At 41.9% G+C, this 26,874-nt stretch overlaps 1 protein-coding gene across 1 annotated transcript; it reads left to right on the top strand.

The window, feature by feature from the left end:
- Positions 1–1,525: 1,525 nt before the first annotated feature.
- LOC119659023 (serine/arginine-rich splicing factor 5-like) lies at positions 1,526–2,413 on the top strand. Its single transcript, XM_038066916.1, has one exon. The coding sequence runs from the start codon at positions 1,526–1,528 to the stop codon at positions 2,411–2,413; it is 888 nt and encodes a 295-aa protein (XP_037922844.1).
- Positions 2,414–26,874: the final 24,461 nt, after the last annotated feature.

The raw sequence follows: 26,874 nt of genomic DNA, 5'->3' as shown, positions 1-26,874 counted from the left end.
TCTATTGAGCGCAGACTAGAAACGAGAGCCATGCCCTCAGTAACCCCTTGATCGCTGAACGTATTTTTGCTATTTTCCTTCGCCTTAATTCAATGAGTACTCCACCACTCTTCGTTTTCTGTATGGCTTTCCATCGGTCTAGTCTTTCTTCGATACATCCTCTTTTCTGTTTCTTGGTTTTAGACAGACGGTTTTTTGACGGCGTAGCGTGTTTTTTTCCTTTTGTCTTTCTTTGTCTTTTTTTGGGTCGTGTAGACTGCTTGGATAAAGTCCCTTTCATACGCATCTTCCTCTTTCCGCTTTTCCCCAATTCGCTTTGCAGGAGGCTGTCTGCGATCCGTTTCGTATTTACAGTGTTCTCAGCGGAATGTGTGGCTGTTCCTAATTATCACGCGTCTTCCAATTCTATCCATGAGCGTATGTAGAAGGAAATATGGTCCACTAGTTTCTCCCATTCCATCAGTCCGTTTTTCACGCCTTTGCTTCAGTTCCTCTGGGAGAGCGTTGCTGACTGTCTGCGCTTCAGCACTCTCGGCTCTAGCTAGGACAGTCGACTGCGTTTCCACTCAGCTTAGTGTCTGAATCCACCTGCTTAGGTCTACCAATTTTGTCGAACAAAATACTACTGGGGTTGCCGTCCTCACACTAGCACTTGCATCACTTTGCAAGGTTCCTTCTTATTTAGGCAACGCGGAATCTCCTTGAGTGTTTCACCTTTTGTATTCTTCTCCGCTGGGCGCTGCGGCGAGCGACGTATTTTCGTGGGGACAAAGCTATAATTTAAAGTTCTGACCACGCACACAAATGTCAAATAGCGCCCAATGTGGGCGAATTTTGGGTTATTGAAAATAGAGCAGAAGCAGCTAAAACGCGTTAGGTCGAAACCGACATCGAAATATTTATATAGTTTAGAAGAATATTTTCTATAAACAATTACACGTAGTTTAAGAGGGCCAAGGCAACACCCTTGTTTGGACATATAATGGGGATATATGGTCTTGGTGACATATCATGAAAAAATTTGCAAATGTAATCCCTTCGCTGGTGCTGAGGGGAGCAATTCACCACAATTCTGAATCGTAAAATATCTGGTTAAGTTCCACCTCTTACTTTTTCTTTCCGTAATCGTTGACATTCTCCCTGACGTTTTCCTCGGAAAATGGATCTTACATCCTTCTACGTTGTTGTTATCTGTTTGCTCTTTCATCAAGCCGTAGACCTTGTTCAAATGGCTCTTTCATTAGGGTGGTAAGAGGAGTCAGATTGAAGATAAACATACACAAAATCAAAGTAGTCAGTTTAACTGGGTCCGATGAATAGCATCAGCTGAAAAACAGGATGCTACAGGATCTTTTGTCATTAAGCGAGAAGAAGATTTGGCAATCATGGAATATGGATGTGTTAATTACGTGATGCTTAGGAAACAACAGGACATTATGGAATGCGGATGTATTAATTACGTTATGCTTAGGATACAAGGAAGGATAAATTAAGATTAATTGATCCCTAAGTATAAATACATGCAATGGTCATTGGAACTTCATTTGAATTTGTGAATTCAACGCTATCAAGTGATCGTTTGTACTTTGAGAAAATTGAGAAATCTGAAAGCAAAATGACGACCGTAGTGCATATAACCGGTCTAGTTAACGAATTTGAAAGGAAGGATCTTGAAAATATTTGTCGTCCGTATGGTGCCGTTGTACAAATCAGGTTTGGTAGAGGAGTACCAAAAGAAGCGTTCGTCGAATTCAAGGACCCAATTTCGGCAGCTAAAATAGTAAGAGAACTTAACGGGCAAGAAATGCGTGGCATTAAATTTGAATTGGACGTAAATTATAATAACGAAGGCGATTCGTTCAGATCACAAAAATATAGAAATAGGGAAGCGTACTCAACGGGGCGGGATGCGTCGGAATCGAGAACTGAAGATTACGGACGTCGGAAGTCATCCAGAAGCCCAAGACGAGAATTTGACAATGAAGGGAGACCTCTGAATTACAAAAGGGATGCAAGTAAACAGATGGCCATGAAACGGAATCGGTCTAAATCGAGGGATGCTGCAGTTGCCCAGCGTACCTCTTACCGAAGCAGATATCCCTCAAAGAGGGATGAAGACTTTCACCGAAGAGGTTTAACGCGACATGATCGTTCTCAGACAAGTAGGCACCATGACAATCGGAGATCAAGGAATCAGTTGGATGATGCTAAGGACCGGAAAGTAAGCAAGTATGAACGCTTCACCAGCCGGGACAGGTCTGAATCGCCCCGCCGAAATTATCGCTCGGTAATTGCACAACCTGCCAAACGAAGACGAGTCGATTCTACTGGATCAAGTTACAGCACCACGTCCAGTCAGCATTCTTCAGTAAGGAGTCGTGGCGTTACACCAGATAGTGGAAACTGGGATTGATATGGAAACTTTGTAATTTTTATAAAATAAAACCATTCAATAAACTTCTGTTCTGATAACTAAACAATGCTTATATCTATTCTCTTGCAAATGCTTCAAATCTAGATTACTGTCTTGATACCACCGCAAGACGTTTTTCTTACAACAATTGGGCTTAAGCAGCAGTTGTTTCAAAGATTTTTTATTTTTAATAGGAAATCTGGTAATCGTGTCTGCCATAGTATTTTGATAAGTATTTCCTTGAATAAAGCAAAATTTTGCGTTATTAAATTAATTAATTCCGTTTGTTTATTTTTATCTCTTCCTTTTATATATTAATACAATTAATTTGTTTCTTCAAATCTATTAGTTCTTTTATTACGTCGGCAATGGAAGGTATTTCTAAAACAGTATTAAGTTAACCTCTTTAAGAATTAAGACTCTTTTAAAATGTGCGTTATTATTATTCTGTTAAGGGAAAGTCGCAGCGCGCCTTCGAAGAACAATTGTGCTCCTTTTACTGGTTATAGTATACCTGTTGATCATAGTATCTCAAGCAGATCTATAATCGTTAGGAACTTTAGTATGTTCCCTACTTCCAGATCTTCAGCTTTGTATCTGGTATTAAGTGTTCCCCAGATGTCTCGACATACTTTGCACAAGTGCCGGACACTGTCCCAGGACGTGTATAGAGGTTTCGTCCTGCTCCTCACAAAACCTGCAGGCAGTGTCCGTAGATATCTCTAGCTTCCCTACGTGATAGTTCAGCCGGCAATGACCAGTGAGAATTCCCACTATGATTCGGAGGTTCTTTTTGGTGAGGTTTAAGCAATCCTTTGTGCGCATGGGTCCATATACCCCAATAAGAACCCTGGACTGCTCCATCCCTGGTAGGCCCACCCTCAACCGTTCCTCTTCATTCATTCAGCCATGAAGCCGTTTCCGATTCCACAGAAGGGTTCTGGCCTGTGTAAAGGCATCCCTGCTCCCTTCTGCCTGGAATATGCTAGTGTACCTGCCTATTGGCTCAAAGTACATTTTCCTTGTACCAATGACACTGGCACCCGCTCACTCTGCTGTGAGGGATCCGTCAGTGTACCAAGTAATCAGTTGCTGGTTTAACACTGGCTTGATTGAATATCAAAATATAGCATTCTCTCTTGGCGGTTGATTCCATTGGAAAGTATTAATCCCGCTGAACATCTATTGCTATTAAGGCTTGGTGAGAACACCATGGTTTATCATGTTTGATAAGGGTAGAATTCTACGTCGTCGTTGTTAACCTCATTTATGATAATTACATCGCCGATCGTGATTGTGGGAGTCGCTCTTTCAATTTGCGTTTCTGTTGGAGATCATTCAGATATTTTTCTGTCCACCGAATAAGTAAGAAGGGAAGGCACCTTCGATGTTCATGAATGCGCCTAAGGGGTATACTTTTTCGAACATCGCCTTTTTAATTTTTGGCGTGAGTTCATGGGGTGCTGTCTCCGTCGATTTGCCTTTCTGGCAGGCGTATTGCCTATAGTGAAATGGCCACTTTATAATGTGTTTATCGCTTATGAATCGATCTACTAGTTTTTTTAGTCCGTTAAGTAGAAATGACGTTAGACTGATCGGTCGGAAGCTGCGGTGGATTTTCGTTATTTTCGATATATATTGCGAATATATAGACCCCTGGGAATGATGCCTTTCGGACCTGCAAACTTGTATCTATGCCCATTTTGCTCGCTCCAGTGATACTACGTTGCATGGCAGACTCCAGCCTCTCGGTTGTGGGCTGTATGCACCTGTTGGCCCCGAGATAAGATTTTGGATGCTGCCTGGGAAGTGCACTTCAAGCAAATGGTTTGTCCTTCCTTCATCGATTTCTGTGTACCTCCCGTTCTGTAATCGTAAATAACTCAGCTTCTGGATACGCTCTTTAATAAGAATCCGCTTCAGCTTTGAGAGAGTTAGCCTCTTTGCAAAAGCGTCTTCATGATGATCGTTTAGCCGATCTCATGCTCTTCTTTAGAGCCTTCTGTGCCTCTTTATACCGATTCCAGCCAGCGGCTGAATCATACTTCAGAGCACAATTGAAGGGCGTCCTTATCATTCTCCTCTGTTTTGCCAAATCTTTTTTTCGAAAGCTTCTCTCATGCTAGCAGTTACCAGAGTTGTCTTCTCAACTCCAGCAATGGATTTGATACGCTTCCCAAGTATCGTGATTCGGGTGCCTCGGTGCTTATTTTATACGTTGCCCAATCTGTCTTCCACGGTTTCCGAAATGGAGTGGGTGGAGGTGGATCCATGCCCAATACGAATTCAATGCGTCTGTCATCTGAGAATGTGATATCGTTTGATACTCTCCACTGGAAACTTCTTCCGCGTCATAGGGGAAATATGTATTGGCATACAACAGGTTAGCATGTTGGAAGTTTAGACCCTAACTACCCCACTAACAACCGACGGTTCTTGTATGAGATATATAAATGTCTTGTAGCTATTTATCCGATGACTGACAAGAGCAGTCACCGCTTTACTCGTACAATGCTGCAAAGTTATTTGGCAAATATGGGACCTCATCTACGCTTCAGATGAAGATGCCGAGAGCTGCATGTCCCCTTCAATAGTTTTAGGAGCCGAAATTTGTAACGTGACAATTCCTAGCGCGTAGTTGTTCACGTGGAAATGTGGAGGTTATTCTGGACACCAAGTTGTTCCGGAACCTCAGCACCATTACGCCGCTGCTGCTTCGATTTCTACTTAGCCGCAGGTGCCCCCAACGATCTTTTCCCCTCAAGCTTAGCACACCCCGAAAGTTGTGATTTGCCCGGACGCGGTTTGCCCGAAAGCTGTTTGCTGTCCGTGGTGCTTATCCATTGACAAGACTTTAGCCTCAACAGGTGGCGCTCCTTTTCATGCCCAGAAAATCTGAGAGAACACGAATTTCGCTTTGAAGTTACTGCAGCGTATTATAGGATAGCTAAGGTAACGATCTATGCATTAAAAAAGTCCATTCTCGAAACCTCCTGTGGTTTTCTCCCTTTAGTTTTAGAGTTAAAGTCTTGTGTTCACATGTAACTTTTAAAGAAAGTACGAAATTCGCGCGAATAACACAAATCTTTTATATGAATTATGATAAATAGAAGCTGTGCTTGCACAATTAATCTTTATACCACCTTAGATTATTGTTCTCTATCGCAATGACCACACACTCTTTTTTTTTAAGAAGGTGGAAGGAAATCTTCAAAAGACTCTGGCCTGGGCACACCAGAGTGTGGGATTTTTGCCCACTAAAACCACCCCCGACTCCGCCCTACCCCGTGCAACCACCTTTAGGTATTACATCACGGGGCGAAGTTAGCTTACTTTAGCTAGGTCTACTTTCGTCTAACCGCGTCTTCCTTACTTCTCCTGCTTCTTGCTGTTTATCTTGGATTACAGCGATCATGAAATTGATCGCATTCCAGTCTTCCTGACAGGCTACCATTCTCCGGACAACATTTTCCGGTGATAGCACTTCACCTTGAGTTTCCTTTAGGTTCCTCCTTTCTTCCACGAACTTAGGACACTGGAAGAAAACGTGCGCTGGGTCCTCTGGGACCTCGCAGTTTAGACAATTAGGCGGGGTGTCCAATTTAAACCTGTACAGGTATTGACGGCATCCTCCATGGCCGGTGAGAAACTGCGTGAGATTATAATTGATCTCTCCATGCTTTCTAGTCAGCCACTCCCCGATGGAAGAGATCAACTTGTAAGTCCAACTACCCTTTTCTGATTGACCACACACTCTGATAAGAGCAGCGAACTAGACAGACAGACTGTGACCTTAACTGGGAGCGGCGCTAGATTACCATATGTAAGAACAACAGTATTTGTACTTTTCAGGCCCCATTATCTCGATCGAAAATAGTCAATCATGCAGCCTTTTCTAAGGGCTCTTTGCTGAAACAGATTAAGATTTTTGGTGAGGTTATATTGAGAAATATATACTTAGCTCCCTAAGTCGAAACAAAAATATTCTTAGTTCAATATGTTAATTTCGATATTAACACTTCAATTTTTTTTCGTTTATTGCAATGAATACGAATAATAATGAATTTCATGTCATGAATGAGCAAAAACTAGTGAAATAGCAATTATTCATTAAACTAGTTGCTATTTTTAAAAGGGATATGCCGACCACCCTAGAGCATCCACAGTTCTACCTGCCAATCATTAGAAGATGAACGTGTCGAGATCATGTCTAAATTATCCTTGAAATAGAAGAACACCATGACAGGTGGAAACCGCCAACAACCTATATGAAATTACAAGTGCTTGTCTTAGAGCCACACAATAATGATGGCTCAGTGCGGTGGTCTGACACCTGTTGCGCCTATGATCTCATATTTTCAATTCACTTATTTAGTTTAGCCGAGATAGAGAAAAGAGGGATCAAATGTGTTAGAACTTTGTTGGTTTGAAGCTAAATACCAAATTATTCAACGGAAAATTAGGGGCCTTTGCCCCCAATTAATCTTTTTGGTAATATCAAAAAGGGTGGAATGTTAACCGTAAAAGAAAAGTGAGGAACTCGATGAAACCAAAAGGTAATGAATAAACAAATACTTTAGAGGCAGTAAAAGTTATCTTACTGCCTGTTAAATGTATGTTGCTATTTTTAGAACCCTTCTATTATCATGAAACTCATTATAAAAATTGAAGGTTCAAACATAGAACTTGATGTAATGTTCTCAGACAACCATAATCGTTCTGAAAAACAAGTTAGAAATAATACAAAGGCCTTGCTTGTATCTTTTCTACCTTCCTCTACCAATTCCACTATCTTTGTATGATGATAGGCAACTTTTTTTCTTCTATCAACTAATCAAGAGAGTCAGACTCTGAATGAAGTACGAAAATAACAATTACACATATTAACGATATCTTCGGATGATTTCTAATTGAAGATCTTTATTACGCAAGTAAGTACATAATTCTAGTTGGTAAAGTAATTTTTTTTTCGTCGAGTTGTTTTTTATTTTCCGTTTATCCATTTATTTTGCCATGCATGGAAACCACACTCGAAACTTCCGCACGTTTTCAATTTGTTCTTATCTAGTATTTGAGGAAAAAAGCTCTTTTCTTCAGGTTTTTGTTTCACCTTCTTGAAAGATATTCTGATGAATATGCTAAGTTTAATTATAGTAATGACAACAACGAATTGGTATTGAGAGTTGTTTTTTTCCGGGATGAAATGATCAGCTTTTTTTTTTATGAGGATAAGATGAACTCGAGTTTTCCGATAAAGACGATGACGAGCGCCCTTGGTTAAGTGAAGGTCGTTAATTGGCCTTGTGAGAATATAATTAATCATGATATTGGGAAAACTGCGGCGATGTTAGAAGTTTGAAGTGAATATTGTTCTTTTGATTAGACATTTTAGTATTATTCATCGTCGATAAAATGACTTTAGATTTAATGATTTCGGTGTAACGATTTAGTAAAAATTAAATATCTTCAATTAATTGCAAAAGAATTGGCTGGGTGCAAAGTAAGAATGAACTTTGTAGTCTTTATGTGGCTAATGAAGTAAGACGTCAACAGGTTTGCGGTCTTTTTAAGGGGGAGGGAAAAAACATAAGTTTAATTAATTGTACAAGAAAAAAGGTGTTTGTGCATTGATGTGATGAGATCAGAGGTTACTTGCGATAGGGCCTTCATTTTAGTTGAAAGCATATTGTCAGACTTATTTATATGAATAACAGTGCGCCAGCTACTAATGTTGAATCACACAAGGATGTTTCTAATAATAGTTCATATGCTCATTGTACTTGTTTCTATTTAAATTATTGACGTTATTGCGGCCTTCTCTGCATTGTGGTTTATGCTCATTTAAACCATACAACTACATGTGGGATTCACGACCTTAGAAATTTTTCTTTTTTTATAAATTGATTCACTGCAATGAGCAATTTTTCTTGCAGTATGCTGAGGGCCCAACAATGCCACGAAGTTTGGAAAAAATCTGGTTCGTAGAAGTTGGCCAAAAAGCTGATGAAGTGTTAAATTTACATAACTCTACAGGATCAAAGGTTTATTTGCGAATAAACGGCGCAACAACCGATATCCGGTCTAGGCCTGCCTTAATAAGGAACTTCACACATCCCGGTTTTGCACCGAGGTCCACCAATTTGATATCCCTAAAAGCTGTCTGGCGTCCTGACCTACGCCATCACTCCATCTCAGACAGGGTCTGCCTCGTCTTCTTTTTCTACCATAGATATTGCCCTTATAGACTTTCCGGGCTGGATCATCCTCATCCATACGAATTAAGTAACCCGCCCACCGCAACCTATTAAGCCGGATTTTATCCACAACCTGACGGTCATGGTATCGCTCATAGATTTCGTCGTTATGTAGGCTACGGAATCGTCCATCCTCATGTAGGGGCAAAAAATTTTTCGAAGGATTCTTCTCTTGAACGCGGCCAAGAGTTCGCAATTTTTTTTTGCTAAGAACCCAAGTTTCCGAGGAATAAATGAGGACTGGCAAGATCATTGTCTTATACAGTAAGAGTTTTGACCCTATGGTGAGATATTTCGAGCGAAACAGTTTTTGTAAGCTGAAATTGGCTTGTTGGCTGCAATCAGATAGGAAAAATTATCAATGGTCTCAAAGTTGTATTCTTCTATCTCCATTCTTCCCGTTTGCTCAGTGCGGTTTGATGTTGTTGGTTGGTTGGTTTTTGGTGCTGACGTTGACACCATATATTTGGTCTTGCCTTCATTGATGTGCAGCCCAAGATCTCGCGCTGCCTGCTCGATCTGAATGAAGGCAGTTTGTACATCTCAGGTCGTTCTTCCCATGATGTTGATATCGATAGACTTAAACAAGATCGTACCCCTTGCATTTACCTCAGCATTACGGATCACTTTCTCCAGACCGTTCCGTAGACCGTTGTTGATGTCGAATGGTCTTCAGAATGATCCTGCTGTTTTTATCTGGCCTCGCACATTAGTCAGGGTCAGCCTAGCCAGTCTTATCAATTTCGTCGGGATACCGAATTCTCCCATGGCCGTGTACAGTCTTACCCTGGTTATGCTATCATAGGTGGCTTTAAAGTCGATGAAAAGATGGTGCAATTTATGTCCATATTCCAATAGTTTTCCCATCGCTTGCCGCAGAGAGAAAATCTGATTTGTTGTTGATTTGCATGGAGTGAAGCCTCTTTGGTATGGGCCAATGATATTCTGGACGTATGGGCTATCCGGCCTAGCAAGATAGCGGAGAATCCCTTATAGATGGTACTCAGCAACGTGATACCTCTATAATTGCTGCACTGTATGATATTTACCTTTTTATGTATGAGATAGATAATGCCTCTTTGCCAGTCGTCAGGCATTGAAAAGCTGTCCCACAACTTTGAGCACAAGTTGATGAACCACTTGGTGTAATTGTTCGGCTCCATATTTAACCAATTCGCCTATAATTCCATCGGCTCCTGGCGACTTATGATTTTTAAGCCGATGAATTGCACGGACTGTTTCTTCTCCAATTGGTGGTGGCAGTATGGCAGTATGGTGGCAGTAGGACCTCCAACTCACCAATGTTCTGGTCGTTGAGTAGTTCATCAAAGTACTCAACTCATCACTTCAATATGCCCATTCTGTCGGAAATCAGATTTCCCTCTTTATCTCGGCAGGATGAACATAGAGGTGTATAAGACTTCATCCTGCTGACTTGTTGGTAAAACTTCCGCACCTGGTGCGGTTGCTCCTTGTACTTTTCGAGAACTGTTAGTTCTCTCAGGCTTCCTTTTTCTGTCTGTGAAGTCCCCCGTCTCCGTTCGACGGAGTTTGTGATAAGTACCTACGCGTGCCCGCATTCTTTGAGAATGCAACTTAAATTCATCGTCAAACCAGCCGTTCCGACTGCTTTTGCGACTGGGGCCAAGTAGATAAGTGGCCGTATCAATTATAACGTCCTTCAGGTGGTTGTGAAGACCATTTGTTGATGTTTCATCTCCAGGATCTCTGTTAACTGTGGTTATTACGGCATACATTTCACCCTTATAGGTGTTGCGGAAGGCTGTATTGTGAATGGCTTCAGTGATAACTCTCACATGGTTGTCAGAAGGGATTCTAGGTGGTGTTCTTATTCGAGCTCGGAGCACCATGCAAATGAAATAGTGATCCGAGTCTATATAGGCCACCCTATATGTTTTGACATTCATTAAGACTGAGGGGTGGCAGCTTTCGATCGGCATATGGTCAATTTGGTTGAAAGTGGTCCCGTCTGAAGAGGCCCACGTTTGTTTGCGGACCGCTTTCCGTGCAAACCAGGTGCTTCTAACAATCGTTTCGTGTCACACTTCTAATTGAATAATGCGCAGTCCGTTATCATTTGTAGTTTGATGTAAGGTATAGTTGCCAACGTATCTCCTGAATACGGGCTCCGTCCCAACTTGGCTGTTAGAATCCCCAAGTGTAATTTTGATATCATATCTGGGACAGGCCTCGAGGATTCGTTCTACTGCCTCGTAGAAGGTATCCTTCTCCGACTCTGCATAGCAACAGGTTTCATTTTTTGTCTAAATAAGAAACCTACTCCGAGCACATCGTTTACTGGATGGCCACTATAATATATGGTGTTGCGACTTTTTTCCAGGAAACCGATCCCCTTCTAACGCATCTCCTGTAACGCTGTTACATTAGCCCTATTTTGGGACAGGGTATCGGCCAGCTGCTCATCAGCTTCATCTATGTACAGGGAGCGCACATTCCATGAGAAAATGCCCAAATCGTTATTCCGTTGTCATTCTCGGGTTCGTCTTTGTGTTATCAGTCCAGTCCGAGGCTCCTGTTGTGGCTTCGTAAGAAGTTGTTTTCCATCCCCCAACCTGGAGGAGCAGTTGGTACAATTTGTCCCGTTTTTAGGCATGGGAGACTCGCCTTCATCCTTCTCCGTCTACAGCTTTTCGTTAAGAAAGAGCTCCCAGCGGTCACCACGTAGAGGTGGAGATAGGGTTTGGTAAGAGAGTTGTTGGTGTTAGTTCAACAGGCGTTTCCAAGGCTTTATGCTCCATCGTGGGTACCAATCCCGGTTTCGCCCTGGGACCTATGCTACCCTTTGACCACTAATACACGACCAAAAATCAGCAAACATGTGTCTATATACAACATAGATAATGCGAGAATGGTGAAGGATCACGGGGCGGGCGTCCTAAAATGAAATAATTGCAGTTGTAAATGGAGGTGTAAATTAGACTGTTCTCTTCATTTTTCCAGCACGTTCATGTCTGAAAAGGTTTGGAGAATGCTTTTTCATCTGGGTTGAAGATTTATAAGCCAAATAATTAGCTTGACGAAGACTAATTGAAATAATTAAAACTTGTTGTTTCTTTTTCGTTGGTGTGAATATTTATTTTTGCAAATACCGATATTTCGGGAACCACTTGTTCCCTTCATTAGTGCTAACAAGTTTCTAAAATTTGTTAGCACTGATGTAGAGAACAAGTGGTTTTAGAAACTTTTTAGCACTGATGAAGGGAACAAGTGGTTCCCGAAATATCGGTGTTTGCAAGAATAAATATTCACACCAACGAAAAAGAAACAACAAGTTTTAATTATTTCAATTAATTAATCGTTGGAAACACCGCATAATTTCACTCAGATTGACGAAGACGTCTGTTAAATAAACTGCGGCGGCCTTTGCTGGGCTTGACGGTGTTCCCACGCATTTATTTACCGCTGCACCTGCAGTTACTGTAGATCTGCTGCTGTCACTCGTCCAGAAATCTTGGGAATCCGACACTTTCCAAAAGAGTAGAAGAAGGGGATGATTGTTAAGATCCCAAAGAAGGGTTCCCGTTTTGAGTGCGACAATTTGAGGCGTAGCTCCCTGCCGTTGCAATGGTCATAAGAAACAACATTTCGAAAGCTTGATCGACAGAGAGCAGGCCGGATTCTGCTCTCGATTCTCTTGCATTGATCACATCAACACCCTATAGTTCATTTTGAAACAATTCGCAGACTTCAAGTCTTCGCTTCAGTCGCTCTTTTTCGATTTCGAGAAAGCTTTCGATAGCGTGATTGTGAAATGAATCTGGCATTCACCTGGGACCTGGGAAGGTCATTCTGGAGCAACTAATAGCTATTATCAGAGCGGCATATAATAACGCAAAATGTCTCGTGTTGCATCGTCCTTCTCGGAGGATTTTGGAGTCCAAAGCAGAGTCCACTAGAGTTGAATCCTCTTACCGATGTTATTTCTTCTTGTTATCGATGACGTTATTTATGCTGCCTTGTCCGGAGGACATGGAGAAATTCAATGGACCATGCCACCTTTCCTCAAACGCATCGACTACGCTGATGATATCTGTTTGCTTTCTTACCGGGTCATGGACCTCGGTCCAATGGCTCTGGATTTGGAAAGAAAGGCAAGTAGAGTTGGACTGAAGATAAGTACCAACAAAACCGAAGTTCCCATTCGGACGGGTCATCGCACTCTCTCTATCTGCATTAGTGGGCAGAGCATGGAAAGCGTCGTTCAATTTGCATATCTAAGAAGGGCGGTTTCTGCGGACGGTGGCACCGAACTGGGTGTTGTCCGACGCATTAATAACGCTAGATCCGCTTTCGCTGCCTGTCTAAACTTTGGAGATGTAGTTATCTCAACGCGAAGATCAAGTTAAGACTGTAGAACCCTTGCTAGTATTCTTTCTAGTGTTATATATACTAGTAGTTGCACATGAAAGGCGAATTCCAATGCCACTTGAAAGCTTCAAGTCAAGCTGTCAACCATATTATATGATGCACACGTATCATCTCGTAGGATTCCTATTATCAACATATGCCCAGTTAGTAAATTGTGACCAATCAGAATGCTCACAATACTTCTGTAAATCTGCTGGCTTTTTGACAGCATAAACTTTCCAGTAGTTTGTTTGGTTCTGATGGGACAAGTTCAGTGTGTTTAGCGATATTAAGACTTCTTTGGTATCTTAAAACTCACGTAGAGCTATTTCTTTGATTTTTTTGCATAGCATAATATATCCGTTAGTTGATTCAATACAATTTCTGTTGATCATCCTTTTGTGAAAATACGTTGGCCTGCATGTAACAGATTGCGTGTTATAACGTTAGCTTTCATACAGTTCAGTTTCAGGGAAGTCAGTGTTTAGGATGAAAAGGGTGCCTTTTATTTGCTTTTCTTTCTCTTCTCTGCGATGACTAGTTTGCTTTCTGCTCCCGTTTTGCTTTTAAATACTCTAAACAGTCGTGTACGGAGTCCTACATTTTTGGGGATTGCAAGCTTTACGAACTCATTTGTCTCCATCATTTCAGCTTTGGGAAAGTAGACTGTTACTATATAAGGCCTTGGTATATCATCTTCAGCAAATGACGAGAGCTCTGCTCCCCTTCACTCTGACATTTTAGGAACAATAATCTTAATAGGTTCCGCTGTGTGTTGCGTAGTTTGTCAATATCAGGCCTGGCCGAAACCATATGCTGAATACAAGAGTGGCTCTTTATACATCTCCCCGACGATAAGACTCTCGATGATTTCCTGTTCCGCAGCTGCGAGTATTTGTTTCCCGTAGGCAAAGTTGATGTTGAGTCTCCTAGCTTCAACCTTCGTCCTAGACCCACCTGAGGTTTCCTCCTATTTGGGTTCAGATTCGGTGTTCTTGGAACCTGTGGGCTGTCCTTTGCTGTTCTGCTCTACTGAGCAACTTTGTAGGCCTTTTTTCTGTTTCAAGTTTTCCCTCAAATGGCGTAGACACCGTTTGTGCGGTGTGAAGTCTTGCGTGTTTGATGTTACTTCTGTTTTTGTTGTCTGCACTTATAGGATTCCCACGAGTATTAGGGTTAAGGGGTTCACCGTGCTATGGACCTCAATAGCTGGCAGGTTCCGTTTTAATACTGTCCTCCATTGCTAACTAGCCATTTGGCACGATCTACAAAACACCCTGGATTAGGGAGTTGTTTTTTGATTCTTTAGTCTAGGTTCGTAGCGCTTTATTAATAGTAGGGTCACATACTGCAGGTTATTGCTCTCACCAGGCACAAAAAAGTTTTGATACACGAGAGGCTCGGTTTCAGGAGGGCCGTATATTGACCTCACGGAGAGAGACAAGTTGACTTCCTGAGTTCTCAATCAGTCTATCCTGCAGCGACTGTTCTAACCTAGTATCTAAGACAATTGTTCTGTAAGGGAATATTGCCATCCTTCTGCTTTTCATCGAATATATTGCAATTTGAGGTCGTGGTAAAATTATTCTGGGTACTTTAACACTTCTACGATGGGACACTTTATAAAATAAATTAAACAACACACTTGGATCTACCTGATGATAGTCGGTGGGCAAAAGGTTATTATTCCTCCTAATTTCTGTAGTCATGCATAATTTACATATGAGTGATTACATGTTGGCATTTGCGAGCATCCTAATTTCTATGGAAACTGATGTTATTTACTTTATGCTATTTGCGTTGGCTAATTTGATGATTACTTCCCGAAAACTTCTTCCAAAACTCTAAGCTAGCAAGTTCAATGACTGCCGATTCATTGCTAATAATAATAGTATCTGAAGACATGTGACATAAAACAAAAAGATTAATGTATCTATTCTCTTATTTCTGTACAAAAATAGTAATTTCAGTCGCCAACATTAAAGGGAAACTGTTCTCACTACTGCAACATCACACCAATTACATAATCACTCTCCATAAATCCAAATAAACTAACAATAAACTAGTACAGTCTGGAATGCTCTCTTGGCGGAACTAAGATGCACCCTAAGTCATGTGTTACCGATAATTCCCTAAATAAGTTTGTTTCATCTAATTTGGGCAAATTTGAAGACTTTCAGCGGCGGGGAATTCCGGCTACGTTGAAAGATTGCCGTTACGATGTTCACCTGAACGTCATCAGGAATTATTATGCTTAATAATGATAACCTGACAAAATTGTAGAGTACCGTAATCGAATAATTTACTGTCATGTCGGTCTGTAGTACGCATATGTACTGATGATGATGGTGTCAATCAGAATTACAAGTTTTATTTATATTTCTTTTTGGTTCTGTCATGCAAATACACTTAATTTGAGATACATATGAAAATGTATTCACTGAAGACATTTAAGATACTCTTTCAAGGCAAGTCATCATTTCTAATATGGTTCGGTGTTGAATTGTAGAAATAGGAATAGTTCTGGAGCGTATCCGAAATGGTGTTGTCGATCAAAAGATTTACATGTATCTGAAGATACGCAATTTTTCATATATCTTATATTTTAAAGTGTAAAAAATTTAGCGCCGATAGTCATTAGTTTAAAACTTGTATCTTTTCTCTAAATTTTGCCAATGACATACACAGCTTAGGATGATGTAATTAATAACAAAATGGCAACTCCTCTGACATTCTGACTACTAATTCCAAATAACCAATAAGCAAAAAAATCCATACCTAGAAAATATAGCGGATTGTTAGGTAATTTGTTCATCTAAATTACAAAACACGTCCATCAAATAATCTGGGACCGGTCCAGTCTAAATCGTCGTCGGTTGGACTCCACAAAAGGCTTTAAAGACATCCGTCAGCCAAGCCCAGATCCCACCTGAAACATGCTATTCTGATCTTTTATTGAAAATTTTATAACATCAGATCAACAAATGGTCCACCAACGGTCTCGGCATGGATGGATGGAATAGGATGAAACCTTTTTTTGCTCGGGGGCTAACTCAGGTGTTATTTCGCTTTGTGCACTTCCATAAGTTCACAGCTGAATGCATTTTCATTGAATATAAAATGCAGTTTAAGTTTGTTTAATTGAATTTTTCTTAATCATCCCTGGAGTGTGATCACCCGTGAATGATTGGATTTAACGAACCGAATTTTCTAGGATTAGTACGAGTTATGTTTCTAGTGAATGGGAAGTTTCAGTGGAGTGTGATGGAGAGATGTAAGCTTGTACTTAGCAGCAGGGCAGCAGTTTTCAATCAACATTTGCTTGTAGTTTGGATTGGACCCAGGAGATCACTACAAATGGGCGGTAGATTGTTTATGGTCGATATTCCAATAGAAAAATATTCCACTCTACATAAACGGTTTTGGAGTATTTACTTTGGTGAAGACCGGAAAAAATTTCATACTCCCAACGAATTAATATGAATGACTATCTAAAGATATTTGAAAATGTTGAGAGCGAAATCTATTGAATCTCGCAAAATCAACATCAATCAAATCTTGTTCAAATAGTTTGCACGCTATCCAGCTAAAAATTCATCATCTAAATGGAATGTGTGTGTTACGCATTTTTCAAATTACTTTTTCATTTATTCAATCGAATCCATAAAGATATGTACGATATACACAATCAAAGCTAAATATCCGAGTATAATTAAAGTTAGCTTTCACTCTAAATATTAGATACCTTGCAGCTCATTCTTTAATGAAGTTCAGTTTCAATAAAGATGCATCTTTTATATGATACGTGTGAGGATCTCAACTGATTCAGTTGAGAGCAATCACTCATCTCACGTGAAGGCGGAATTACGGTTTGAAGTGATTTGAACCTTAAAGTTGTTAGTGGTACTTTGCGAAAGGGTTGAACTATCGAAAACGAAGCTTAAACTTGACTAAAAACAGCATTCAGAGTTGATGCAAGTGAAATGCATTTCTAGCACGAGGGATAGCTGATGCGTGATTTTTATTTATTTTGAGGTTCGTCACTTCTGATGATCACTGCAGGGACACCAAAGCGAGAGATCCACTCTCGACAGAGGGTTTCGGCACAAGATGGCGCCATAGTGTCCTTCAGAGGTATTGCCTCAGGCCACCGCGTAAACCTGTTGATGATTGTGGAGCAATACCTTAAACTGTGCGAGTTTCGCAAAAGGCCTACTATGTCGAGGTGTAAGGTGTGGAATCGCTTAGTAGTGCGGGGAAATGAGCCCACTTCTTTTCTTACATGCCTCAAGACCTTACACTTCTGGCATGCGATGCACTCTCTGGTCCAGGAGTTGATGTCCTTACTCATGGAAGGCCAGAAGTATTTCTCGGTGACTAATCGATTTGTCGTCCTGATGCCTGGATGCGCTAAGTTGTGAACCGCGTGGAACATTTCCTTGCGAAAGGTGGCCGGAATGTATGGCCGGGGTCCTTTTTCCGAGTATTCGCAGCAAAGAGAGAGGTTCGAGGCGAAGATGGGCAACCCCCGAAATTTGTATTTGGGGTTGGATATGAGGCTCCGAAGCGTCATTCTCCTGGGCCTTGGCGATAACCAAGAAATCGAGTGAGGCGGGGATGTTAGCCTCGGAGATACGAGATAAAGCGTCAGCAACTGTGTTGTCCTTGCCGGACAAGTGCTGTATGTCTGACGTAAACTGGCTTCAATTTTAAAGCTTACGTGAGAGGCTTATGGTCCGTGAACACTGTGAACGGTCTGCCTTCTAGGGAGAAGCGGAAGTACGCGGCGAGCAGTTCTCGATCGTAGGTGCTGTAGTTCCGTTGAGCGGGGTTTAACTGTCTAGAGAAGAAGCTCAACGGCTGCCAGATTTGATTCACCTTTTGGTGAAGACCAGCACCTACTGCGATGTCAGAGGTATCAACAAATACGGCTAGGGGTGCATCTTGTCGAGAAAATGCCAAAAGTGTAGCATAAGCCAGTTGTTGTCGGGATTTGAGAAACGCGCGGACAGCCTCTTCAGACCACACAATCTCTCGTGTATCTTTTGTTTTGGAACCAGATAAGTACGCGTTCAAAACGGACTGGTGTTGGGCGGCCTTGGGCAGAAAACGACGATAGAAATTTAGCATGTCCAAGAACCTCCACAAATCCTTCACAGCTTTCCGACGCGGGAAGCTTGAGATCGCCTGCACCGTGTTTCGGTCGGGCTGTATTGCGTCAGGGGAAATGAATTGGTCGAGGCAATTAGCCTGTGTCTGGAGAAACTTGCATTTATCAACGTTTAGGACTAAACGGGCCTCAAGGAGACGTTGAAAAATGCACTCAAGATGGGCTAAGTGCTCAGACTCAGTGGAAGAAGCGACCAAAACATCATCCAAATACACGGAGCAGAAGTCGAGGTTTCGCACGACTGAGTGGATGAACCTTTGAAAGATTTGCGCCGCATTGCACAACCCGAAAGTCATCCGGGTGAACTCGAAGAGTCCAAAGGGTGTGCATATTACCGTCTTTGGAATGTCTTCTGGAGCTACAGGGATTTAGTGATAGGCCTTCGTTAAATCCAAGGTCGAAAAGATGCGGCAGTTTGCGAGATGATGCGCAAAGTCGTGGATGAGTGGAATGGGATATCGGTCAGAAACAGTCTGTGCGTTTAGCTTTCTATAATCTCCGCAGGGGCGCCATTCGCCATTTGGCTTAGGGACCATATGGAGTGGGGAAGACCCGTCTGAAGAGCTGCAAATACCCTGTTGCACAAGTTATTCGAATTCTTTCCGCGCAATAGCCAGCTTCTGGGGTGGTATGGGACGCATGGGACTTGAATGCCAAGTGCCGGTTCTGGCTCGAGCATTGTGTATCTAGGCAATTGGCGAGCGAGTCTGCCAGCATCCTCATTATCGGCGATAATCGAGTGCCCTGTTTTGGTAAGTTGGCCAAGTTTCAATAGCAATTGGTGGCAAATCCACACCTACTGACTTGATATGTTGTTTTTAATGCCGATAACGCTTCCTGCATGTCGGAGCAAATTCGAACCCTGACATTGTCGCAAATATTTTTTTGCTGCCAATGAAATAGCATATTTCTCCGCCAGGAATATTATCGTCCTTTTTTCGATAGGTCGAGTCAATGCCATAATCGAGTTTCCCGAGAAAACCACTGCATCCGATTCGTCTTCAATGACAGACCCGTCGGTGAGCATTATTAAGTTTGCAATATCAAAAGGCTCGTGGCCATTTATGTTATCGTCCATTATTTTCTCTTGGTGATTACGGCGGAGTATGTCCGAAATCTGAAAACCATATAATCAGTAATCGTCAGAGCCACCAGATGCTTGCCAAGGAATGGACGCATGATCCTGGCTCTTCACTCGGCAATGGCAACAGTGAGAGGTAGATTTAGGATAGCTTCGAGTGCCGCGGTCTGCATAGTACTAATTTTTCCAGTAATACTTATGCAGCGAGCCTTTGAATTTGTTTCGGCAGCATCCTGTTGCTAGCAAAGTTCACTCTCGGTGACCAGACGATGCGTGCATCGTCTCAATCGTTGCCTTCAGCTCATGAAGTGCTGTCTCCGTGGATTTGCCTTTCTGTTAGGCATGTTGCCTGCTATGGAGTGATCACCTAAGAATATATATATCCCTTATGATTCGATTTACTAGCCTTTCCAGTCCTTTTGGTAATAAGGAAGTAAGACTGATCAGTTGGAAGCTCTTTGCGTTCATGTGGCTAGGTTTCCCTGATTTGAGAATAAATATCACCTTCATATCACACCGGACATAGGAATATAAGCGTGTCATACTATTCGCGGTGTATATTCCGAATATGTAGACCCAGAGCATTGATTCTCTCTATTACTATAGCAGATGTGATGCCATCCCATCCTGGCCCGCAGACTTGTATCTCTGAAAGAGTTAAATGCCCATTTTATTCGCTTCTGTGATAATACGTTGCATGCTCCATGTCAAGCTCTCAGTCGAAGGCTATTTGCATCCGTCGTTTTGAATACTGCCTGGGAAGTGCTCTTCATCATCGCCTTCTGTGAACATGCCGCTCTATAAAAATAGATAACCTGTTGTTTAGGATATGCGGGATCCTAAGTCCACATCCATATGATGGTGGACCCGACCAAATGAGGAGCAACTTACTCCCACGTTTTATAGTCCATGGGTCCCTAGTTTGGAGCATAGCACCCCAAGCATTCAAAATTAAAAAAACCAAAAAATGACTGACGGTTTCGTCCATCAGACGCTGCTTCACCTCTGCCTTGGGAGCAACGTGACCAAAAGTGCGAACAGGTGGAAAAACGCTCTGCCCTGGACAAAACCGTCGGTTATTTTTTGGTTTTTTTAATAGATAACCTGGTTTTAGGCTATTTTCATTGATAAGGATAGGCTTTAAAGTCGCCTCAAGAGAATCTCTTCCCAAAAAGCGTCTTCATGATGATTGTTTAGCCAACCCTATGCTCTTCTGTCGAGTTTTCTGAACCTTTTTGTACCGATTTCAGCCAACCACTGAATCAGGCTTTAGTTGTCATTCTTCTCTGTTTTGCCAAATTCACCATGGTATTTATCTTTCTTTGGCATCTTAAGTGGATAACTCTTTTTGAAAGCTTCTCTCATGCTGGATGTGATCGGCTTGGTTGATTTCTATGTTCCGACAATAGATTTGATGCCTCTCCCTGGGATTGTAACTCGGGTGCTCAGTTCCAATTTCTACATCACCCAATCTGTTTTTCACGAATTCCGAAATAGAGTGGTTGCAGGTGGATCCATGTCCATTAAGAAATCAATGCGCCTGCGATCCGAGAGCGTGATATCATTTGAAACTCTCCACTCTCCGACAAGAGCCTGAATTCCAGGGGATGCTTTCATGATGTCGATGAAAAACAGTGGATTCATTACCCAAATTGAGTTGCAGTTCGGTTCCTACTAGCTACTCTAGTATTCTCGCTCCTCTTGCGATGTCGTTGGGATTTTCCCAGCATATATATATGATGGGCGTTTATGGCACATTCTGCTAATATCCCCTTGCTGGACTGAGGAATTGCGGTTGTCAGAGGACCAGTGTGGGTTCGGTTTGCCCTTAGTCTCAGATGCATCGGGTTGCCCGAACGCTGTTTTTTTCTTATTATTATATTTCTTATCGCTGGAGTGCTGGCAGGGCGGGCTTGCTTCGACTCGTCTGTTAAGGGCTGGGTCTTAATTGGATTGGCCTCCAATGAATGAGTTGAGAATTTGAGTTTATACTCAAGTTATCTCTCCCAGGTTGCCCTTATGGGTCCCTTTTTGCTGATATAAGTCTACTTGAAATTAGGAGTTGCTTAGTACTCAGAGTTAATTACACAACTGAGTACTTTTCAGTCTAAATCTCGCTGTAGAGATCTCGTATCTTTTTCAGAGATTGACTGGAAGAAGTGTGATAAAGTTGTCAAGAACAATCTCTCCAGTGCGCGGATCGGCAATATTGACACCACAGACGGCCTGAAGTTAAGGGTCGAGGCTCCGAAAAAGGCATTCGAAACCGCCTTCAAACCCCGCGCTCAGCAAAATACAGCAAAAAGACATGGTCATTGTGGTAGAGTGAAGATTTGTCCAACCTCATGAAGCTGATCAGGGGGGCTTTAACACCTGTTATATGCACACATATTTGAAGCTTGAAAAGGTGCAAGTGGTCCATCAAGACTACCAGAAAGCGGTTCTGGCTGGACCATTATCAGAACATTGCAAGAATCAGCGAGTCTTCATAGCTTAGTAAGATCCTGGCCCAGAAACATACTATCTACTCGCCACTGAATCTTCTAATGAGGTCCTTGAGCCGCTAATCACATACGTACCCACTTTCCCGCCAGTGAGAAGAACTGTTAGCCAGAGTCTTGTTGGACGAGTGTGTAGCCCCCGTCCTGTGATATCGCACCGGTAATTACCGAGGCTAAAATCAGCTGGGCTATAAACAGCATAATGCCAGCCATGCTCCGGAAACAGCAAGAAAGGGCTGTCGGTTCTACCACGTGTGTAGGTGCTATTGAAACTCTGCTGATAAGTGCTGTACTACGGTCATAGTAATATCCCATTCTACGCCACATACAAGCTGAGCTTTGCAATACACTTTCCAATAGGGAAGAGTCGAGAACAGACGACGTGTTGCTATATTAACACACAATATTCTTTATCGATGGGCCGAAGACGATACAGGAAGCCTGTCGATAGCTGAGGCATGATCAGAGCCCCAAGCAAGGTATATTCATTTTAGTTGGCAGCCAGGTGTCCATTAAGACATTGTACTCATTGGCATCATCCTCAAGGCTAATGGGGCAGTGCAAAGATGCGCTGAATAGTATGGGCGGCACGCCCACAGTCACTCCTCCTGTGGGTTTCCGGTTCTAGCAGCATAGAGGGGAATGATTGGGCTGATGTGTTGACCAAGCGGGGCTCTGCTTTTCACAGTCCCATGGTAGCTTCTTGGTATTCTGCGTCCCAAGATTGTAAGGTGTCCCAAAATGCCTTATGGGACGATGTCTCTTTCAAATTTGTGCCAGTTGGTGTAGGAACACACTTGGGGTTAAGGTTTGCTACTACGTAGCAAATTTTGTGGGTGGATTTTCTTAATTTGTATTTAGTATGGTGTTGTGCTAGGCAGTGTGATGTATGCTTAAAATTAATAAACCTAAATTTTGAACGTAGTAAGAATTGATTTTACTACCTCAAAATTCATTTGAGGATAGAAGTTTGACGCTTTTATCGCAGCCGATCTATTCTTTTATTGTTACATAATTGGTGGCGGTTTTATAAGTAGATTAGGGCGAGGAGTGATAGACTAAGACCAGGATAAAGGCAGCATTCAAAGTGTGTGCAACCGTGCGAAAATCTATTGCAACTTCCTGGAGTGCCCAAACCACTTTTGGCAGTGATGCGATAGTTCAAAACTGCAGAGACGGATGACGTACCCTTAACATATCCTAATCAATACAAATTAGATATTGCTTAGCCGGACTGACTACAGGATTCTCAGGAATATAGTTTTAAGAGCAATAGCTTTTTGCATCTCGATGTTCAGCCAAGTCTTTTGGGTGAACTTCTTCAACGTTTTGGGTAACCTTTGCAGGACCGATTCTTAAGGTTTTGTTGAAACCTTTCTCTCCAACCACCAGCTGATGCTAGGGATCAATCCATGTGTCTAACGACCCTTGTTTGATTGGTCTCATCGCTGTTGCATCTAATAATAGATCTCTCCATTTGGTTTTTTTTTTTTTGCTTCCGATGAAAAGGAGATAGGTTTGATATTATATATGCTCATCATCTCATCTGCCAAGATGTCAATCGGCACCATTTCTGAGGTGACGAACGCCGCATCATCTGAGACGGCTCAAAAGGCAGAACACACCCTTAGCGCTGTTCTTTTGTAGATCGGACTCAGTTTATATGCGCTAGATAAAATATGCAGCGCTGATCCCTAACCTGGGACTGCTTACATCAAGATGGAACTCGTTACCCTGGCTACAAGCAGCCTGCAAGTTTTCCGCGGACATCCTGAATTCGGCATCATTCTTGCCAAAGTCATACTGGATAATTTTTCGCAAATAGACTCCATGTGCTGCTTAAAATAGAGCTTTGCATCTATCATCACTTCCAAGTATTTGATGGCAACTTTAGAAGTGATGATATGACTCCTAATTTTAATGCGTACAAAATTTCTCTTCTGGTACTTAGTCATGAATACTGCTCAGCGTATAGCTCACCACCGTCGCCTCCTTCCGAACCGGAAGATTAAAAACATCGTTGTATATGACGTTCCACATTAATGGGCCCAGTACGGATCCCTGCGGGACACCCGCGGAGACAACGTACTTCTGAGATCCATCATCGGTGTTATACCAGATCGTCCGTTCTCGCAAGTAGCTATCCACAATAGCAGCGAGATAGGTGGGAACACCAATTGTCGCGAGGGGCTTCTCTATACGGTCCCACTTGGCCGAATTCAATGCTGATACTACCCTTTCCATGAATTGCATGTTTGCATTGGCTTTACAAAACCCATACTGTTTGCAGCCTCCTGCAGGCCTCCTCGGCTTTCAACGCTAACCAGCTAGCCGAATCTACTATAGATTACTCGCTCAAGCATTTTTCCCATAGTGTCTAGAAGACATATGGGTCTATAGGAGGATGAATAACCTGCAGATTTGCCAGTCTTAGGCAATAGTACCAACTTGTGCGGCTTCATGCACATGCACGCTTCGAATAACTCGGTGGTAATGTCGAGTCCAGATTTCACGACGAGCTTAAGAGCCCTGTTCGGTATTCCATCCAGGTCCAGGGTTTTGTTGTCACATATTCTGTCGGAATTGCCGTCACATTAAGTCTTATTTTGAAGATTCTGTATCAGTCGTAAATGCTCCCAAATTAGTTTATGATTGCTTTATTCATCTATAGTTACTTCTAGTGCTACAAGTGTTTGCAGGCCGAATCCCCTTTTCCCGCGATGTGTCTTCGGTATTCCTCCTCTTGACTGATATTATCGTCCCAAAAGCCTTCTGATAGATTAACTTAATTAATTGGGAGACAATTTTCTTTAGATGATTTACGACTGCATCTTTGGCAATCTCGTAAGCAAGGTGGCAAACCTTTAAATTATTCAAAATAGGACATTCCGCCAAACTATTAATGGATGCGAAATTCGAGTTTTTCCATTCAGGATACAATGGTTAAAGATTCCTTAATGTGGGCCTTCAAAATAAGTACATACTCTAGATATAAGTCATGCCTTAGAATCTTATTTGATAGTGACAAAGCTACAAATAAATTGTATGGTATCTTGCTCGAAAAGATATGCAGATTATATCAAAGCTGGCATTTGCACTGTTAATCCTCTCTCCTAAAAGTCGAAACAGTTCCATTAAATAATGAAAAGAGCTGGCCAGCAAATACAGGCATGGAGATGGTAACCGACCAAGAAATATCAGTCACACTCCAATTCTAAGCCATATCTAATTCAATTTTCTCAATTGTACTAAGAAAGATGGCAAACATCACGACAAATCCCACCCGACAAGCAAAAGAATATTCTAAGGTGCGCCTAATGCAGGCTTGACCACAATATGCATCGATTGCGTTGCAATTGCAATTGGATGCATATAAATTCTGCACTTGCGGTTTCCTTGTTGATATGTCGAATAACGAAAGTAGCGATGGATAGTGGCAGCCTGAAGACAGGTAAACGTCCTTTGGACCGTGCCAGGGTTAAGGTATTGACTTGCACTTTAGAAGGAATTAATCAACACGACGCGACGCACAGCCATGCAAAGACCTTGATGGTGCGCTGATGCTCATGATGACGACGATGATGATGATGATGGCGGTTGTGATGAAGAAGTACCACATGCTGACCATTATCTATGATGTTATGCTGCTTTATTTTTTTCCTCTGCATTCGCTGCTTAGAATGCTTTTTTTTTGTACGGAAACCACTTGATGTGAGTATTTAGCCACGTATATTTCTGTAATATGTCCGTTCTTGAACTATCGATGGCACGTGTATTAAGTTTCAATGAGTAGAAAAGATAGAACTCTTGTACATGTGAAATCAGTTAATCGTTTGGTGCACATCGTTGCTAATATGATGATGTTGGAAAGTGTTTGCCGCAATGTCGCATTTAAAGAAGATCGATACGGACGTGTCTTGAAGATCAGTGAAATGGAAATGGTTTCCAATGCGGTTTACCTTGAAATTGAATAAGAAAGATGAAAGCTTAATGTGACGAACGAAACTGTTAGGCTCAAGGACTAAAACTAATTGAAAATGAAATGGGAGTTTCACTAATGGATAGAAAGTTTGTAAAAGCAAATCATGGATCTATTGAGATATGTATGTTATGTATACAGGCATTTTTAGACTCCATTTTGACACCAATTTATCAAGAGAACTTTTTCTTGTAATATAAACCGTGCTCCAGCTGCACCTTTACTTTCTGATTGATTTCAAATTGATGATCTACTCACTTTTCAGCTTCTCCACGAAAGTGAATCCCTAAATTGCCATAACCTCTTGCCTGGCTAGGAAGTAGTCGATCACTTATGCATGGTTGATTTGATGCAACATGTCATTCATGATTTAGCCAATAGTGATTTTGTAAATAAAAGAAGGTAACTTTGGAAATATCAACTTTGTCTCAAGATAAGTATCACTTTCCATTTGTGTGACATTAAATAGCTCCAATAGGGACCAAATCGATGTGCCAGCTGTCAACACCGGAAGTAGTTCTTCAAAGAATAGGAATCAAATTTCTTCCGTCCCACTTTTGTGTTAAGTTTTCTGAATTAGTATAAAACTATTGTTAAATCAATGGAAATACCATTTATTTTGAGCCGGGAAAACTAAACCATAAGGAGCAGTAGAAGGGCGATAAAAGTTTGCCCTGAGGAGAATCATCATCATCAGCGGCGCAACAGCCGGTATTCGGTCTAGGCCTGCCTTAATAAAGAACTCCAGACATCCCGGTTTTGCGCCGAGGTCCACCAATTTGATATCTCTAAAAACTGTCTGGCGTCCTGACCTACGTCATCGCTCCATCTTAGGTAGGGTCTGCCTCGTCTTCTTTTTCTACCATAGATATGGCCCTTATAAACTTTCCGGACTGGATCATCTACATCCATACGAATTAAGTGATCCGCCCACCGTAACCTATTGAGCCGGATTTTATCCACAACTTGACGGTCATGGTATCGCTCATAGATTTCGTCGTTATGTAGGCTACGGAATCGTCCATCCTTATGTAGGGGGCCAAAAATTCTTCGGAGGATTCTTCTCTCGAACGCGACCAAGAGTTCG

The sequence above is a fragment of the Hermetia illucens genome, chromosome 6, assembly GCF_905115235.1.
Source record: "Hermetia illucens chromosome 6, iHerIll2.2.curated.20191125, whole genome shotgun sequence".
NCBI lineage: Eukaryota > Metazoa > Arthropoda > Insecta > Diptera > Stratiomyidae > Hermetia > Hermetia illucens.
The sequence above is the reverse complement of the archived record's forward strand: the minus strand, read 5'-3'. Positions and strand labels throughout refer to the sequence as shown.